Source organism: Manis pentadactyla, chromosome 12 (genome assembly GCF_030020395.1).
Source record: "Manis pentadactyla isolate mManPen7 chromosome 12, mManPen7.hap1, whole genome shotgun sequence".
Taxonomy (NCBI): domain Eukaryota; kingdom Metazoa; phylum Chordata; class Mammalia; order Pholidota; family Manidae; genus Manis; species Manis pentadactyla.
Window position 1 is genome coordinate 5924642 of NC_080030.1, and position 18968 is coordinate 5943609.

The window sequence follows — 18968 nt, forward strand, 5'->3', positions numbered from 1 at the left end:
CAGCCGAGGCCTGGTGGCGGCCCCCCAAGTCAGCCCAGCTGGGGGAGTGGCCCGGCGGCCTAGGTGAGGCTGGTGTTGGAGCTGCTGGTGGCGCTGCCCCGCTTCTGCAGGCAGCGCACAGAGTTGGGGACCTGCAGGCCTGTCGTCACCTGAAAGCTGCCACACCACACCTGGGGGACAGAGAAGGGAGCAGGCAGGCTCAGAAGCCAAGCTGGGCACTTAGCACCTCCCCCTCCTATCCTGGGTCACAGAGTGGGGGGGGTCTCACTGTGAAGGCAGGCAGCAGGGGCTGTGTGAACTTGGCCTTGAAGGCGTGCAGCAGCTGTTTGGTGCGGGCATTGTAGAAGGACAGGAGGCCTGGAACGGAAAGCAGAGAGACGGGGGACCCGTGAACAGGGTCTGAGTTAGAGGGGTGGGATGGACGTGGGATGAGGGCGGCCGGGGCCTGGGCTCACCTTGGTGGAAGTCGCAGTGCACGCCCAGGCAGTCGGGCACGGGGACGTCCAGCACCTTGGCCTTGTTGGCATGCTTGGCAGTGAAGCTGACCTGCAGCCAGTTGTTGACGTGCAGGCACCAGGACGCCGCCGTCTTGCCCAGCTGCTCGAAGCGGCCCAGGCTGCGGTAGGCCACCCCCACGCCAAATGCCTTGCTGTCTGGCTCATAGCGCACCTCCCAGTAGTGCTCCCCGCCGTCGATCAGTGTGTCCCCTGTAGGATGGGGTGGGCAGTGGGGACTGGGTACAGTGGGGTCCCAGGTGCCCTTCCACAAAGGGGCAGCCACCCAGGTACCACCCAGACCACAGCTGTTCCCTCCAGACACTCCTTGGTCCCCAGCTATTTTTGCCTGGTACTCCCCAGGCTTCATCAGCTTCACTTAGACACTCACTCAGTCCAGATACTCTCCAAGCCTCAACTAGTCCTTTCAGATGCTCCATGAGTTCAAGCTACTCCTTCTGGATACTTCCAGGCCTCAGAAACTTCCTCCAGTTCTTCCCCATGTTTGGATCCTCAGTCCTTGGTTTTTCCCAGCGGCCAGATAATCCCCAAAGCCTCACTCCCAGCAGACCTAAGTATTGCCACAGACCTCAAGTCCTGCTGGCGTTGACTCTCCCTGGGACTCCTGCCTGTTGCTTTCTGAATCTGGAGTCTACCCGGAGTTGGAGGCCAGCTTCTGCCAGGCCTCAGCCATTCCTGGGGCTCAGATGCCCTTCAGATCTCAGCTGACCCGAGTCCACATCCTCCCCAGAGCCCAGATCCTTCCCACCTCAGCTACCCCCCGATCTAGTGACTCCTGAGTTTCAGCCTCTCTGCACACTCCTGTCCCCCCAGGTCACAGCTCGTCCCCATCTAATATCTCAGTGCCTCTGCGGGCACGGGTCCGACCCCCACGGGCATTCCTTCTCCGAGCCCTCCCCTCGCCGGCCTCCACTGCTCCCCCATCCACAACTAGCCTAGGCTTCTCCCAGGGGATGGTTATCTTCCTCTCGAATCTCAGCCACTTGGCGGACACCCCCCATCTTCCCCTGCTTCTTCCTCAAACCCCAACTCTTGGGAAAACCTAGGGCCTCCACAGAACCTTAATTTCTCCTCAGGTCTTAGCTTATCCCCAGAACGCAGCCACCCCTACCCCCCACCCCAATATTACTGACCACATGGACTTCCTCGCAGCCCAGTCTCCTTATTAAGGCCTTTCCTGCGGTGCTGACTCCCCTAAACTCCAGTCCCCCACGGACAGGTGCGGCTTCTCCTTCGCAGGGTCCAAGCACAGCTGTGGGGTAACTGTGCCTCCAGGTCCAGCTGCCCTCCCAGCTGCTCCGGCACCAGCTCCTCTCCGGCTGATCCACACACCCTATGCCACTTGCCCCAGGAAATGCCCCCTCAAGCTCCTGCCTGGATTCTTCAGCCCAGAGCCTCCCTCATCCCCAAAGCTTGGCATTGCCCAGGACCACAACAACACGTCACTGGGCCCATGCCCACAGAAGCTGTGCCGACGGTTGCCTCAGTTTTCCATCTAAAGGAGCCGCCCCCCCAACTCCTATCTGCCCGCTCTTACCCAGCACCGTGTAGGACTCAGCGGTGAAGCGATCCCGACCCCCTCGACCTGAGGGCATCCTCTTGGGAGATGGGGTTCCTCTGTGGGCAGCAGCGAGGGGGAAGGGTCAGTTCAGCCCTCACTTCCGCCCTACAAGGGCTTCTCTGGTTCACCCTAGCCACCATGGACTTTTCGTCAGTCCTAGCCAGTACTGGCTGCTCTTCATACACTGGGATCCTGATGTCAGAACATGCCTGTGCTCATCATGTATGGAAAACTCCTATTCAATCATCAAAACCCAGTTCAGTCTCCTCTCCCTTCATTCACTCTTTGGGTTTGCCCAGAAGCTTGTCTGTCCCTCTACCCCCACCCTGACCACACTGGGCTGTGTGTGTCCATGTCCAGCTTGATCTCCACCAGAGACTCAGGGAAGGGAGGGGGCAGGCTACCTGGCTGGAGAGTTGACGGGAGACGCTGTCCTTCCCTTGCCATCTTTCTCACGAGCCTTGATATCCTGCACCTTCCCGCCCATAGCATCCCACTCCACGGAGAGATCATCCACCCGTAGGTTCTGGTGGGATGTGGACGCATCCAGGCGGAACATGAACGCTGGGGCCGGGCAGACGCAGGAGTCACAGAGATGAGGAAACCCGGAGAGACACAGAGAGGGACGGAGAAGATGGACAGTGACCAAGACAAACCGTGACGGGGACAAAGAACAGAAAGAGACAAACAGACTAAGAGAAAGAGAGAGAGAGAGACCGACAAAGGCTCAGAGACAGACAGAGAGACAAAAAGGCATGAAGACACAGAGAGACACGGTGGGCGGAGTGAAGGGGCAGAACATGCAGCCAGAGAGAGAAGGCTGAAGTCCTCTGGGTCTGAAGCCACTGGGGATTAACGTGCTGCCCTGTGTTTCCTTTGGGGATTAATCACAGGAAAGGGGCTGGGCTGCAGCATGATATAATTAAGCTAGACTGCAGAGGGACTTCGTATCAAGGCATGCAAAGGTGTTACTGTAAGAGGCTAAGAAATCTATCTTACTACTGATATCCCATCTCCAACTCTATAAAGCACTTTCTATTTTTTGGAAGAAAGGGAACGTCTCTGTGTACGTGTATGTATGTGTGATGATAAAAGTGATCCAGGTATAATGAGATCAACTGCAAAAGTAAAGGATAACAGCAGGTTTACACCAGACACCCAGGCTAAGGAATCTACCATGGGCTGAGCTTTGAGCTTCCTGGCAGCCAGGGCAAAAAAGGACAATAGAACCTTGATCAGAAGATTCTCATTACACAACAGTCCCTGGAGTCCCAGGAGTGAGGGGTTATGGAATTACAGCCAGGGTAGGGGTGGGAGCCAATCACCTGGTGTCTCCAGGGTCACCGGCTCGGAGAACTCGCCTGCAACAGCCTTATTACAGGCCTTCACACGGAAATTCATGAATTTCATGTCAAACTTGAGACCTAGGAGGCAGTAGAGGGATCTCAACATTGTGTACACTTTGAGCAATTGGTTAGAGGCTCCCGTGTCCCACAGCACTCCCACTGCCCTTTATTCTAAGGAACACCTTCCAAATGACATCTTTCTGCCTTATTCACCTGTGGGGCTATGGATTACCTGGCTCTGCCGCCAGCGCAGACTGACCAATCAGGATGCTCTATGACCCAGTCGCAGGGAACGGTTCAGAGATAGGCACATGACCCAAACTGGCCAATCAGAATCTGCCCTGGGACTTAGGCTGGCATTACAGGGAGCAGAGTCACGTTTTTCTCGGGGCTGGCGGGCTGGGAGGAAGTTCCTCCTAGGAAAAACCGCCAGCTCATTTGCCAAGCCTCCTTGAGAATGCAGCCCCCCGGCGAGTGCAGGGAACAAAGGTGACTTTGCTGGAACCCCTTGACGGAGCCATGTCTGGTCAAAAATTTTCCTTGCTACTAGGATACAGCCTGCTCTCTCTCTGTCTTTTATTAGTTTCTGCCAATCTTTCCAAATAAAAAGCAACTTTCAAGAACTTCGAAGCTGTCTTTCCCCGCAAACCAAGCCCCTCTGGGGAGCTGTCCGCACGCCCTCTGCCGCCTCTCCCCGCCTCCCTCCTTTGGACTCGCCGGTCCCCATCTGCAGGGCCTCTCGGCTGACCACTCCTTCCCCCCCGGAACATCCTCTTGCCTGGCAGCCATGGCACCGCCCTTCCCTGGCTGCTCCCTCTAACCGATCCCATTTGGTCCTCTTCACAGGATCTTTCCTCCCTGACGCGCTTAAATGGCAGAGCGGCTCAGTCCAGGGCCCCTGCCCGGCTCGCTATGCCCACAGGCACCGTCTGTCCACCCAAAGCACTCACAGCCCGAGCTCTTGCCCAGACCACATGTCCCGTTGCCTCCTGAGTGTCCCCTGCAGGACGTCCACTCTCTGGGTATCCCAAGTGGCACTCAGCATCCTGCTGTAAAACCTATAGCTCCCCTTGCCCTCAAGGTAAAGTCCCCATTCGTCCTCTCACCTGTCCCCACACATGTTCCCTCTGCAAACTTCACTGCTTCCAGACACAAGCCTCAGGGCTGTGGCCTCTGAGCCCTCGATCATGCTGTTCCTCTGCCTGGAAGGCTTTCTCCACGCCCGCCCCCTTCTCCTTTGGGCCTCAGCCTAGCTGCCACTTCCTCCTGGTGCTCACCCAGCCGGCTTCAGCCCTCTCCGGGAGAGCAGCAGTTTGCCCGGCATCAGCGTCTATTGCCCTAGAGCTAAGACTGCCACCCAGAAACCGGGAACCCAGCTGCCCATGTCAGGCCTCACCTACTGCCTCAGTTCCCAGTCTGCAAACCGGCCGTCAGATCCCCCACACTGAGCAACGTTCACGTGAGGAACGTTAAGTGAGAAACACTTACCCGAAACCCTCCTGTCTTCCCAAGCGATCCATGAGATAGCAGGTGGATTGTAAATAACCACACAGGTTATTTACAGAGGGGAGTACATTCATCAGTACCCTCAACACCACACATCCTTTGATGGATTCAACTTTCTGCCCTCGGGAATTCATTCCCTAGAAATGTCACAGAATCTGAATTTCGTGCAACAGGAAGCCTGAGGTGGAGTAGATGTATACCCTGACTGGGGGGGGGGGGTTACACTAATTTACACAAGCGATAAAATGGCGTGTGGGAGTCCACACACACTCGCCATGTGTGCAAAAGCGGTGTTGTGAATCAACACTGCAGAATGGGTTGATTCTTGAGTGTTTCTGATATCGAACTATAGTTAGGTAAGCTGCCACTGTTGGAGAAGACTGGTGTGTCCATACAGAACACAACGGAATATTACTCAGCCTTAACAAGGAAGGACAGTCCGACACCTGCCACAACATGATGAACTGTGAGGACACTGTGCTCAGTGAATAAGCCTGACACCAAAGGACAAATACTGTCTGATGTCACTCATATTAGGTACTTAGAATAGTAAAAATCATAGGGATAGAAAGGAGATGGTGGGGCCAGGGCTGGGGGAGGGGAGGGGAGAGGAGTGAGTGTTTCAAGGGGACAGAGCTTCAGCCTGGGAAGACGGAAAGTTCTGGAGATGGAGGTGGGGGACAGCTGCCTAGTATGAATGCGCTTAATACCACTGAACTGGGCACTTACAAATGGTTAAGATGGTACATTTTGTTGTGTATTTTACCATGATAAAAAAAAAAGGGTGGGAAAAAATGGGGCGTGTTTATTTTGATTCCCATGGAAAGAAGCAGCCAATTGCTTCTCAAGCCCTCTCGCCGGCTGCAGGTTTTTCTTTCTGCAATTAGCATGCTCATTATTAACCATGTCTGCTAATTACAGACTCAAACAGGCTGATTACAGCCCTAGAGCTGCAGTGCTAGTTATCTTGTCAGGAGGGCTCTCCCTGCCCAGAGGGTTTCCCCTGGCTCAGGAAGGTCCCTTACACTCATTAGGGACCCCTGATTTTACCATCCTTGGGCCCCTCCCCTACCAGCTGGATGGATTCCCCCAGGCTTTCTGCCTTCCTTTGACTGCCAAGGAACTCCCCAGAGGGATTTTCCTGGCTTTCCTCTTCAAGGGCGGCGCCTGGTACAGACGCTCATTCAGTAGGATGGATGGATGGATGGATGATGGGTGGATGGATGGATGGGTGGGTGGATAGATGGATGGATGGATGATGGGTGGATGGATGATGGATGGGTGGATAGATGGATGGATGGATGTATGGATGTATGGGTGGATGGGTGGATGGATGGATGATGGATGGGTGGATGGATGGATGGATGGATGGATGATGGATGGATGGATGGGTGGGTGGGTGGACGGATGGATGGGTGGATGGGTGGATGGGTGGATGATGGATGGGTGGATGGGTGGATGGATGGATGGGTGGATGGGTAGATGGGTGGATGGATGGATGGGTGGATGATGGATGGGTGGATGGATGGGTGGATGGATGGATGGGTGGATGATGGATGGGTGGATGGATGGATCATGGATGGATGGATGACAGATAGATGGATGGATGGATGGATGGGTGGATGGGTGGATGGATGGATGATGGATGGATGGGTGGATGGGTGGATGGGTAGATGGATGGATGGATGGATGGATGGTTGGATGGATGGATGGATGGATGGATGGATGGATGGATGGATGGGTGGATGGATGGATGGATGGATGGATGGATCATGGATGGATGGATCATGGATGGGTGGATGAATGATGGATGGATGGATGATGGATGGGTGGATGAATGATGGATGGATGGATGATGGATGGGTGGATGAATGATGGATGGATGGATTGATGGATGGGTGGATGGATGATGGACAGCAGAGGTAGACGGGGGTAGAGGATGCTTTCTCTTCCTGTGCTCAGTTCCCTTATCTGTAAAATGGTGATTATAAGCATGCCCACTACACGTGGGTAAAACACTTGGCACACAGCAAGTGCTCAACAATGGTGCAGTGGCTGTCAGCAGTATTGTTTTCATTACTATTACTTTCTGCTGCTCCTGAGTAGCCCAGGAGTCTGCTGACACGAGGCCTGGGGGTCATGCACAAACCCCCAGTTGGCTGATGGGGAAACAGACACCTGGAGGGCCGAGCTGTCCTTACCAGTCAGCGTGCACTCCGTCTGCCGGATGCCCTCAATCACCATCCAGGGCTGCTCCTCCTTGAGGCGGGGCGGGCCTTCGAAGTTGGTCCGCCGATACTCCAGCACGTAGTGGTCGATCTTGCTGTCCTCGTCTGGCATGCGCCACACCAGCGTCACACAGTTGTCTGCCACCAGGGACTCAGCCAGGTCGATCACGGGGGTGCTGGGCACTGCCCAGGACAGAGGAGGGGGGTCAGGGTCCTGCGCCAGCAGGGGCGGGCCTTGCTGGAACCCCATCCACACAGCCGACCTGCTTCGGGAGTGGGGCCGCCTCTGGATCCCAAGCTTAGGGGCAGGATTTTTTTGGGTTCTGGGTGCTGGGGCTGGAATCTCATCAGGGTTCCACCACAGGGTGGGGGAGTGGGGAAGAGCTGAGAAAGGGCTGGACCTTCACAGGATTCCACCATTTAGAAGTGGGACATTTCCAGAATTCTCTACCAACTGGGGGCATGGCCCTCATGGGACCCCACGGCTCCACCACCAGAGATGGGAGCTCCTTGTGGACACACCCACATGGGTGGGCATTCTGAGGGCTCCGGCCCCATGGACAGGGCCTTCTGGGGTTCAGCATCGGGTTGCCAGCCTGACTCCAGGCCTTGCGGCAGGGCCCCTCTGGCTCCAGGGCCATTTCCCCGAGACCCTGGCCCTCCAGGGAGCCCCCCTCTCACCAGGCAGGAACTTGAGAGCCTGCAGCATCCTCCGCTCCTGTGCAAAGTCCACCATGAGGTGACTCATATTGTCGCTGACCTTGGCTTTGAGCGACAGCCGGAAGGCAGGGGCCATTGTCACACTGCAGGGGAGGAGGCGGAGGCAGCCTGCTGGCAGGCATCTCAAGGGAGCACAGGCCAGGTCCCCTGAGATGTGCGGGGAGGACCCCCACCCCTTTGTCCCAGTCCAGTGTTCTGGGCTGAGAGACCCTCACCTGGGGGTCCCCACCTGCACACCAGGGGTGGGGCACTGGGGTGGGGGCCAGATCCTAGCATCTTACCCATCTTTGATTTGCTTGGCAGCCTAGAAAGAGGGACAGAATGATTTTCAAAGAGTTGTCGCACCTGAATCAGAAACCCACTTACGCAGACAGGAAAACTGAGGCCCAGGGTGGTAGTCATTTGCCAAAGTCCTCAGCACCGGGACAGAAACCCTTAGCTGTCCCCTGAAGAGACAGTGGGGGCAAAGATAGGCTCCCACCCCTACTCCCACCTCCTGCCCAACGCCCAGTACAAACAATTAGCAGATTTAGCAAATACAAGTATAGGATGCTCAGTTAAACTTGCATTTCAGACAAGCAATATATACTTTTTTAGTATAAGTACATCCCATCCAATATTTGGGATGTAGTCACACTAAATACTGCAAAGACCATACTTATACTAAGCGATCATTCATATTCATAGTTGATCTGAAATGCAAATCTAACTGGCTGTTCCGTATTGTATCTGTCAACCCTTCCAATATGGCTTCTGGGGCGCCCACCTGTGGAAAGTCCTCACTGTCTGTGGCCTGCAGGGTCTGGTTGGCCGTCTCCAGAAGCTCCTCAGAGCTCTCCAGGGCCCGTGTGCAGGCAGCCAGCTGGTTCTGCAGGTGGCACAGCACCAAGGGAAGAGATACCCCCTGCTCTGCCCTAAACCCCCCCGCCAGGGGCCCCCACTGCCCTTGGGATCAGGGTACCCATGCCCTCCAACTCCAGGAGGGAGAGGGAGGCTGGCAGGAAGCTGGGCCTCGCTCCTGGCAGCTGCTCAGAATCACCTGGGAATCCCTTCCTTAAGAACTCCCATGCCCAGCCAACACCTGGAGCCCTGGGGCTGCACATTCCCCCCGGGAGCAGGAATCTGGGGTGCAAGGAAGTCACCCACGAGGTTTTGGTGCAGCTCCACCCCAGCTCAGAGTCTGAGACCCCCTGGGAGCCACAGAGGGCATCTGGCGAGAGGTGATGGTGTCAGTTCTGGGAGACCCGTGGGAAGGGCTGAGAAATTGGAGGCACTAGGTGAGGACAGGGCCACTGGGGCGTCTGGCTCTGGACCCTGCAGACATGCGGCCATCTCAGAGAAGCGGCACAGGACGAGGGGCACAGATGTACAGCCAGACTCCAAAGTCAGCGGGGTTCTGCTGAGTCTGGGGGGGTGCCATGGGGGTAGCGTCTGGTGAGGGTCCAGGTGAGCCCCCTGGCACACCTGCAGCTCGTAGGTGCGGCTGGCACGGTCCTGCTTTATCTTCATGAGCATGCCCTCCTTCAGCTCCTCCAGGAGGGAAAAGAGGGACTGGAACTCTGCCTCCAGGTCCTCTTGCACCTTGGCCGAATTGGCCTTGGAGAGACATGGGATTGGCCAAAGCCCGAACTCAGACAGGGAAACTGAGGCCTGAACGGGGCAGCCAGGGGCAGAGTGCCAGGGGCATCAGCAACAGGCTGGCTCCAATGGCTGCCCCCTCCCTCCTCCTGCCCATCCACTGCCCAAGACTTCCCCACCGCCCTCTCTGCCCCCTGGGGGGGGTGCCTTCCTCACCTCCACATTCAGCAGCATCTGCTTGAGGGAGTAGATGAAACTCTGAATCTCCTCATTCTTCACAGCCAGCGTGGTGGTGATCTTCCGCAGAGCCTCCTGCGCCAGGGAAGCCCGCACACACGCCGGGCGGGTAAGCCCCTGCGCCTGGCCCAGATCCCACACTTAGGGCTCCCACTCTGCCCCCAGGGACCCAGGGAAGAGAGCTGGGGGCCACCGTGCCAATCGGCTGGGGCACCCCACCTGCCAGGAGGCAGGCCCTGAGCCCTGGCTCTGCGTTCCCACGCCAGCAAGCCGGCACCTCAAGCACGCCCATTTTACAGGGAAAGAAACTAAGGCTTATCCAGAAACTCTCAGGAAGAGACAGACTTGGTCTGAGCCAGGCCTGCCTGAGCACAAAGCCTTCACCTGCGCACCAATACCCTGCAGGAGAGTGCAGAGTGAGGTGCTAGCTTAGGCAAAGAAAACCCCAGGGGAAAATGAAATGCTGCCTGCGGAAAATGGGCTAAGCTGGAGAATGGGACACCCTGGGAAAAGGGATTATCAAGGAGAAAAGGGGAACCTGGGGAGGGGGGTGCTAGAGGGCCCAGGTAAGTGCAGAGGGGGCAAGAAGGCCTGGGGGAGAGGATGCGGGGAGGGAAGGAGGCCGCGTGGGACGATCCTGCTGGGGCCTGGAGCCCTGCCCCAGGCCTTCGAGGTCCGTTTTCTGGGGGCGCCGGGTCGGTAGGGTCACCTGGGCAGACCTGGCGGGGCGTCCTCTGGAACGGGGCGGGGCAGGGCCGGGACACCTGGTCCACAGTCCGGATGCACGGCGTTGGGGAGGGGGTCAAGGCTGGTTCCGGGATACTGGGCGCGGGTTGGGGCACGGAGGGGATGCACCTGGACCCAGGCCAAGATGATGGAGGGTCGGGCGGGGGGCGGGGGCTGCGTCCCAAATCGGGGGCTATATCCGGGTGGGGCTGCGGCGGGGGTGGGGCCTCGGCCGCAGGGAAGCCGGCGGGGAGGGCGCTGCGGCATCACCTGGTCCCCTCCCGCAGCCCACCGCCGCCGCGGGTCCCGCTCCGCCCCGCCCGGTCCTACCCTCTGGTCCTCCATGGCTGCAGCCCAGGTCGGCCCGGCCCGGCCCGCGGGCCCTGCTCGCTCTCCCAGTCCCAGAGCTGCCTTTGCCGCGCCCGGGAGCCAATGGCCCGCCGAGCCCTCGCCGCCGCCGCCGCCGCGCCCCCAGTCAGCGCTCCATCACTGGCCGCAGCGCGCAGGCGCACCCCCCGAGGCAGGCTGGGAAATGTAGTCCCTGGTTGGGGCGGAATCGCTCACTGAAAGCTGGAGTGCCCGAGCATGCAGCCCACTAGGAATTCCTGGTGGTGATGGCTCAGCTGGAGAAAGCCAGAACCTAGGAGGCAGGATGCCTGGTTTCGACTCCCGGCCCTGTCGTGTGATCTCAAACCCATCCCTGGTCTCCCTGTGTGTTTGCTCAAGCAACTGCTCAGCAGCTGCTCAAACTAGAATTCCAACAACCCCCCCATCCCCCGCCAACCCTGACTACTCATACGGCTTGCATCTACTGAAAAGCCAATGCCTTTTGCCCAAGCGGATGTCCAGTTTCTACTGCCTTCTTTCATACGCAACATCACAACCCAACTCCTATACATCCCACAAAGCCCCAGGCTCTGACATCTCTTCCTCCAGAAACCTTTGTCTACCCAGAATCCACCGGGCCAGGAACGTATGTGTACTGCTCTTGTCTTCCCCGTTTGCCTAGAGCTGAACCAATCCAGGATCTACAGCATTGCCCTGGCAGTAGAGCTTCAGAAAGTCTGCAGTAGGGGGAGGCCTGCACAGGGGGAGGCTAGGAGCTTGTGCGGCTGTTGGTCGTGTGGGGAGAGTGCCACCGAGAGGTCTCTCCGTGGTTGACAGGAATGATTCTGCAAAGGAGGCAGGCCCTCCTCTTTCTGGGTGAGAAAGGAGGTCACACTGTGGTTGAGGGGTAAGACACAGGCCTGACGATCTGACCTCTCCTCCTGGGGTGACAGCTGCTTCTGCAGAGCTGGGCAAAAGTCCAGAGCCTATGACTCCCCTCAAAAGGTCCCCCAAACTTCTACCCAGGCTGTGGGGGCAGGGGAACCTCCCATACCTGCTGTGGGACCCAAAGCCACCAGCAGAAATCCATTCTTTTGACCCTCAAAGAAAGACGTTTTGAGGGCAAAATCACTGAAGCTGGGATTGCTCTATTCAACCTGCCACTCAAGCCTCTGTGGACTTCTCCCCTCCCCCACGCCTGCATCACCTGGCCGTCCAGTGTGTTTCCCCAGCCCAGGTGTGTTTATGCAGTCTTCAAGAAAGTGTTCCATTCACTAGGACCCATTGTCTCCACTCACAGATGCATCCCGACTTTCAGATTTAAAAAAAAACTTCTGGGGAAACTGAGGCAGGAGGCAGCAGGAAGTGGGGCCCCAGCAGCATTGGCCGCAGGACGTCGGGCGTCAGCTGCCTGGCCTAGGTATCACATCTGCCCCTGTGGCGGGGGCGGGGATTGTGGCAGGAAGTCTGTCAAATTGAAAGGGAAGTGGGGGCAATGGGGTGCGCCCCAGGAGAGGGGAACCTGGTGGGCCAGGAATCGGGTCCCTGGACATGGTGCTGGTCCTCCTGGTGCAGGTCTGGGGTGAGTATGTGGGCCTCCCTACCCTCTGGCTCTTCTGCTGTGCATCAGCCCCACTGCCTGCCCTGTGGCTGGGAGCCCCTGGTAACCTGAGTCTCTCTGCCCTGCCAAACAGGGTCTCCTCTCTCGGACGCTCAGAACCTTTTGCGGGCTTGAACGGCTCTAGCAAGGATCACGCTCAGAACCTTTTGCGGGCTTGAACGGCTCTAGCAAGGATCCTCAGAGGGGGCCCCTAAGGTGAAATTTACACCATGACCTACATAGCAGTCTCACATGACGTGACTTTGCTGGCCTCTATTTTTCCCTCTCTTCCACTTATCCGGCCTGCTGGCTTTTCTTTCTTTTCTTTTTTCTCCAACACACCAAACTTTATCCTACCTCTGGGCCTTTGCACCGGCTGTTCCCTCTGCCAGGAACACGATTCCCTGGATCTCTCTCAATTCTCTGGAGTCAGCGGCATTGCGTCACAAATGCCAGGAACTTGACCCACGCACACACCTTCTGGGGCGTCCAACAGGCACCTCAGACTTCCCATGGCCAAAACCAAACTCCTTCTACTCCAGCCCTGCTTCTTCCTCATTGTCCCCTATTTTGGCCAAGAGCCACTGCGTTCACATGGCCACAGTCCCTCAGGCTAAAACCTTGGAAATCCGCCCCCACTCCTTTCCCTCTCCCCTGCTTCAGTTCTTGCCGTTCTTCCAGATGCAACTTGCAGATGCTGTTCAGATTCTGATCATTTCTTCCAGGGCCCTGCCCTGGCACTGCTCCTGTGGACCCTTGCCTCCCACGGCTCCTCATTCCCCCACCCCTTAGTCTGTTCTCACCTCCCGGGTCTGAAGATCTTTTTAAAACTTAAATTAGACCGCATTTCCTCCCTGCTCCCTGGCTTCCCATCACGCTTAGATTAAAAAGCAAACTGCTTACCCTTCCCCATCCCCACCTCCCCACCCCCTCCACACTGCGCCCCGGGAACCTGCAAAGCCAAAGATAAGCCACCCCTCCTGCCCTTTCTGATCCCGCTTCCTCCCTGTCTGCCCCTTGCTCGCTCTGCTCCGGCCACATGGGTTTCCTCTCTGTTCGTCCAACTTACCAGCCACAGTCTTGCCCCAGGGCCTTTCCATGGGCTGTTCCCTCTGCCCAGAATGCTCTTTCTCCATATCTTCCTTCCTTCCCATGACTGGCTGCTTCTTCTCATTCAGATCCCTGCTCAAATGTCACCTCCTCTGAAAGGTCTTCTCTGACCACCCTCGAAAAGCAGATTTTCTCTCATCTCTTCCCTACCCTCTATTGCCGCTCTTGATTCCTTTTGTATCAAGATTCTCACTTCACGACTTCCTGCGTGTCTCTCCCCCAGACTGTCAGCTCCATGACGGCAGGGGTTTTTGTCTTATCACAGTCACCTCTGCATCTGTGTCCACGGTGTCCAGCACAGGGCCTGGCACACACAAGGCGATATTTATGTGGCTGAGAGCTGGAATCTCACAAGTGCTGAGAGCCTTACACCCATTTCACAGATGAGGCTGTTGATCACCTTAGAAAGAACACCCAGATAGCAAGGTTTCAAACACTTACTGCTCCTTCCTGAGGGCTTGCCAGGGGAGTAGGTCACACATACACACTCACAACCACACACTCACCTCTTCTGTCCCCCAGCCTTGCAAGAAGCCACAAGCCTGAGTGTGCGGCAGGGGCCCAGGTTTCTCCATGTGAGGCAGGACAGCCAGGTGACCTTGGCCTGTCAGGTGGTGCTCACCCAAGCCTGGGAGCAGCTTCGTGTCTGGTGGACCAAGGACCATGACGTCTTGTGCGGCCTCCTCCTCTTCACCAACGGCAATCTCAGCCTGGAGGACTGTGGGCCCCGGGGATGGCTTTCCTGGCAACCTCCTGGCAATTTCACCCTGCAACTGGACCACGTGAGCCTCAGGGACGGTGGGAACTACGTGTGCTGGGCGGCCGTGGAGATTCCTGAGTTGGAGGAAGCCGAGGGAAATGGGACACAGCTCCTGGTGGAAAGAGGTATGACAGCGGGTGGCGGGCAAAAGCAGAGATTTGGGACTGCTAGAATCCGAAGACTCTAGAATCTCAAACTCCTGTCCACGTAAACTCTAAATTCTTTGAATCAGATCCTTAGGACCGGAAATTCCAGAAACTCAAGTACATTGAATTCTAGAATCCCAGAACCAAAGGCACATGGAAAGTTATAATTCTAGACCGGGGCTGAGCAAACATTTTCTGTAAAGGGCCACATAGTAAATATTTTCTGTTGTGTGGACCAGATGGTCTCTGTTGCAGCAACTCAGCTCTGCTGTCATAGTGCGAAAGCTGCCGTAACATACATACAGCAATGGACAGACTGGGTTCCAATAAAACTTTATTAAAAAAAAAACAAAAAAAAAACAGGCAGTGGGCCAGATTTGTGCTGCAGGCTGTAGTTTGTTGAGCCCTGTTCCAGAATATCATATTCATAGAGACTCTTGAATATATGTAATTCTGGAGTTTGGGTTAAAAACAATCCCAGAATCTTTTTTTTAAATGTTATTAAAGTATATCTTATATACAGAGAAATGCACATGCTGTCAGGGGCCAGCTCAATGGATGTCCTGATCCATTCGGACTACTGTGACAAAATACTGCAGACTGGGCAGTTTATAAACAACAGAGATTTATTTTTTAATTATTTTAGAGGCTGGGAATCCAAGACCCAGGTGCCAGCATGGGTGCATTCTGGTGAGAACCATCTTCCTGGTTCACTGACTGGTGTCCTCTCACTGTGGCCTCACATGGAGGAGGGGCGAGGGGGCTCTCTGGGGTCTCTGTCATAAGGGCACTGATTCCATTCACCCTCAAGACCTAATCTCCTCCCAACACCTCACCTCCTAACACCATCACCTTTGGGGGTTAGGATTCAACATATGAATTCTGGGGGGACATATTCAAACCATAGCAGTGGATGTCTGCAGCCTGACTTCACCCATGCACTCACCACCCAGCTGGAGAAAGATAGTATTTCCTGCCTTCCAGACACCATTCTCACGCCCCTGGATAGACAGTCCTCAATACACAACCACACGATCCTGACTTCCGGCAGCAAAAATCTGTTTTGCCTGGTTTTGTATTCTATTTAAATAGAATCATAGAGATACTCTCTTTTGTGTCCGGCTTCTTACACTCAACATGTTGTCTGCAAGATGCGTGCATGTTGGTGCGTATAGCTAAGGATCATCCTTTTTCCTTGCTGTAGAGTATTCCACAATGTGCCTCTACCACCATTTATCAACCCAATTTCCTACTGATGGCCGTTGGGCAGCTTCCAGTTTGGGGCTATTATAAATAAGGCTGCTGCAAACAATCTAGAACTTGTCTTTGGGTCAACATGTGTACACATTTCTGTCCTAGGATAATTCTAGAATCTCAAACCACAGAATAGAATTTTGCAGTTCTAGAATGCTAGAGACCTAAAACTCTAGGCTCACAGAATTACAGCATACATTCTCCCTGGGGAATATCACCCCAAATGAGGCAAAAATTGGTTCTTGGGTGGGGCAAAGAAAATCTTACTATTTTTACATATAAAGTATAGATACATAGACAGTTCATAAGCAGATTTACAGTATAACTGGTATTAAAATTGCATGGAGGAACAAAATAAGATTATAGAAAGTCTCTTTAGGAAGGCAATAATGAAAAAAGGTTGAGAAACACTGATATAAAGGATCAGACAATTCTAGGATCTTAGAACTGTAATGTCTTTAAATATTTAGATAGACTCCTAAAATTTTGTAGTCTCAGAGTATGTAAGAGCAGAGAATTCTAGAACTCTAGAATCCAGGATTGAAAGCCCTTGACTCTCAAGGGTGGAAGGAACTTTCTAGATCAGCTAAGCCTGCTTCCTCATTTTACAGATGAGAAAGCGGAGGTCCCAGAGAGGACCAAAACATGTCCTGCCACGCACACAAGCCAGGATGCAGCCACTTTCTTGAGAGCCTGGCTCACACACTCACCCCACTGTGTGTGATGACCTCTTAAGGGACAAAGTGTGCCTAGGGGCTGGTGATCCAAGCTGACCCGCTGGGGCTCCTGTTCTCTTTATGGTTTCTGAGGGCCTCAGACACATGCCTGGAGCCGTCAGGGAGAACGGAGGCAGCCCTGGGTCCCAGCCCCAAGAGATGCCCCGCTCCTCTCCAGCTGGCAGGCCCCACCCACTGCCTGCCTCTGGGGGGCCATGTGTTTTGACTGTCTTGCCCACCCCTCAATGCGGAGAAGGCCAATTACTAATTATCAGAAGCGGGTAGTGGAGGCACCAGGCTGTGCGTTGTTGCCAGCTGCGAGGGAGCAGGTGGGCATGGATCCAGCTTTGCCCAGCTGGCTTCCCCGACCCCAAACAGCTGCTCAACAGCCCCCAGGGACCGCCGCCAACTTTAGACCCTGCAAGACGACGCGGTCGGGGGTGCTGGGCATCATCTTAGTCACAGCAGAAGGTCGGGGGTGCTGGGCGTCATCTTAGTCACAGCAGAAGGAGCCTTTGCCTGGGGTTCATGATCGTTATATAGACCCGGAAGCACGTCCCCACTCTACCATTCACCCGCTGTGTGCCCTTGGGCAGGTAACTTGATCCCTCTGTGCCTGTTTCCTTAGTTATCAAAATACAGCTAATAGTGCCTTCCTCATCAGGTTAGGTGAATTTAAAGTGATTATATCTAAAGAATTTATTACAGGGTCTGGAATATGGTAAGTTCTCAATAAACATAAGTAGTTACTATTATGTCTACGGTGCTGATTATTCAGCAAGACTCAAATGTCCAGGCCAGTGTAAGCGGTTTTGTTTATTTCTGAAACAGGGAAGGAGAGGCGAGCTGAGGCGAACAATGCCTTTGTTCAAAGCAGGGCCCAGCTGCTGCCTGGGTGTGTGACCCCAGGCAAGTGACTTGGGCTCTCTGAGCCTCGGTTTGCTTCTATGTAAAATGGGTTTGCACAGAGTAGAGCTCAAAGCACAGGCGCCATGAGGACGAGGGACCTCATGACCAGGATGCCGGAGCTAGTGGTGGGGATGGTGGAGCCTATTGTGGGGTGATGGGGTTCCTGACAAGGACAGGGGAGCTCATGGTGGGGATGACGGCGAGGGTCATGGCGAGGATGATGGAGCTCAGGACCAGGGTGATGCAGCTCCTGATGAAAAAATCCAGTTGCCAGTCATTTCACAGTAAGCCAGCAAGGTAGGAATTTTTCAAAGGAGGAAACAGGGTCAGAGGGAACACCTGCCGGAACGCCCACAGCCCGGCAAGGGCAGGAACCCTGAGGTCCTGCATGGGGCTAGTGGGGCTTTGGCCCTGAAGGGAGCGGGAGGCTGGACGGGACATGATTCCTTTCCTGCAGATGGCTGGCTGACGAACCCGAACCAGATTAGCTTCCCAGGTGAGCCCCGCCCGCGCGTCCCTCCTCCAGCTCCGCCCCTGCCCCGCTCCCATCTGACCGCCTCCTACCCTACCCAGCCCCCAACGCAGGACTTCTCGCGCTGCTGGTGGCGGGGGGCGTTGCCGTGGCCGCTGTCGCGCTGGCCGCCTGGATCTGGGGCCGCCGCCGCTGCGGGCAGCAGGACACAGGGAACCGTGCAGGTAGCCGCGGCCCCCGCGTGGCGGATGCGAGAACTGCAGCCGTTCAGCAAGGATTGAACGCATCCCCCACCTGCCCTTCTGGAAGGAGGAAGGGTGGGGCTGCGGGGTGCAGAGAAGGGGGATAGATAGGGAGGGCTGGCCCTGCACCCGTGGGGCGGCTGGAGAGGGTCAAGATCTGTTAAGTGCAGTCACTCCTCTTGGTTTTGTCATCCGTCTCACCCCACGCAGGGAATCCCCTCTACAGCAACGTCCTGTACTGGCCCCGGAGGGCCCCAAAGACTGAGGCATGGCCTGTGGAGGGGAAGGCGCTGGACATCCCCAGAGAGGGCCAGAAAGGCCAGAGCTTCTACTCCGTCTCTTTCTCCAAGCGCCCCAGCCCCCAGCAGCGTCAGGCCCCCAGACCTTGCCCCGGCCCCAGCCCCAATCACCCCATCTCTACCGGCGGAGTGTCTCCTGGCCCAGGCCCCTCCCGACAGCCAAGGCCAAGAGGGCCCCCTGAACTGAGAGGAGGAACGGAGACTCTGGAGACCCGGACAGGGCCCCCCTGTGGCCACACGAAGCCGCGACTGATTCCAGGGGAACTGGGGGGCCCAGCAGCCCAGCCCATTTCTTTCAGGGAAGGCCCCTGTCCTCATTTCTGTGGCGCTGGACCTCTCACTTGCCCCCAGCACACTCAATAAAGGCTTGTAGAGAAAGCAAAGCTAGGCTTTGTGGCGACTTGGGGGTGCTAAAGAGATTTAAGGGGTCACCTGGGTGTCCCAGAGGGGTCTCCGTGACGATCCTCCGGCTTTCCTCTCTTTTCTTTGGAGGGACGTGTCCAATTAGCAGAGAAGTAAGGCCCCCAGCCCCCAAACAGTGCCCTGAGCTGTAAGTGCCCCCCTCCAGCAGGTGTATCCCCCCAGGAGAGAGATAGGAGCTCTCCGTCACTTCTCAGCTCCTGGGGTCTCCTGTCCGACTGTCACCTTGAAATGACACCAACTGGGCCAGCCCCCCTCCCCCACGCTGCCGTTTCCATGGGGACAGATGTCCTTTC

The 18968-nt window shown here is 55.9% G+C and overlaps 2 protein-coding genes across 3 annotated transcripts; one reads left to right on the top strand and one right to left on the bottom strand.

Annotated features, from left to right (window-relative positions):
• Positions 1-30: 30 nt before the first annotated feature.
• On the bottom strand, positions 31-10907 carry FSD1 (fibronectin type III and SPRY domain containing 1). 2 transcript variants are annotated; one of them, XM_036883719.2, is made up of 13 exons: positions 10748-10907; positions 9671-9814; positions 9341-9472; positions 8643-8744; positions 8158-8180; positions 7838-7959; positions 7130-7339; positions 3402-3500; positions 2481-2640; positions 2053-2132; positions 456-707; positions 269-357; positions 31-170 (listed from the first exon to the last, which is right to left on the bottom strand). In XM_036883719.2, exons 1-13 carry the CDS (start codon positions 10760-10762, stop codon positions 60-62), a joined length of 1539 nt encoding a protein of 512 aa, XP_036739614.1. In that variant the 5' UTR covers positions 10763-10907; the 3' UTR covers positions 31-59. The 2 variants fall into 2 exon arrangements, with proteins under 2 accessions (XP_036739614.1, XP_036739621.1); XM_036883726.2 differs by having other exon boundaries at positions 9671-9766; positions 10748-10906.
• TMIGD2 (transmembrane and immunoglobulin domain containing 2) lies at positions 10761-18652 on the top strand. Its single transcript, XM_057489547.1, is given in 6 exon segments — positions 10761-10937; positions 12227-12326; positions 13977-14339; positions 17697-17737; positions 17740-17935; positions 18164-18652. Coding segments are annotated over 6 exon segments (1329 nt in total). The 3' UTR covers positions 18616-18652.
• Positions 18653-18968: the final 316 nt, after the last annotated feature.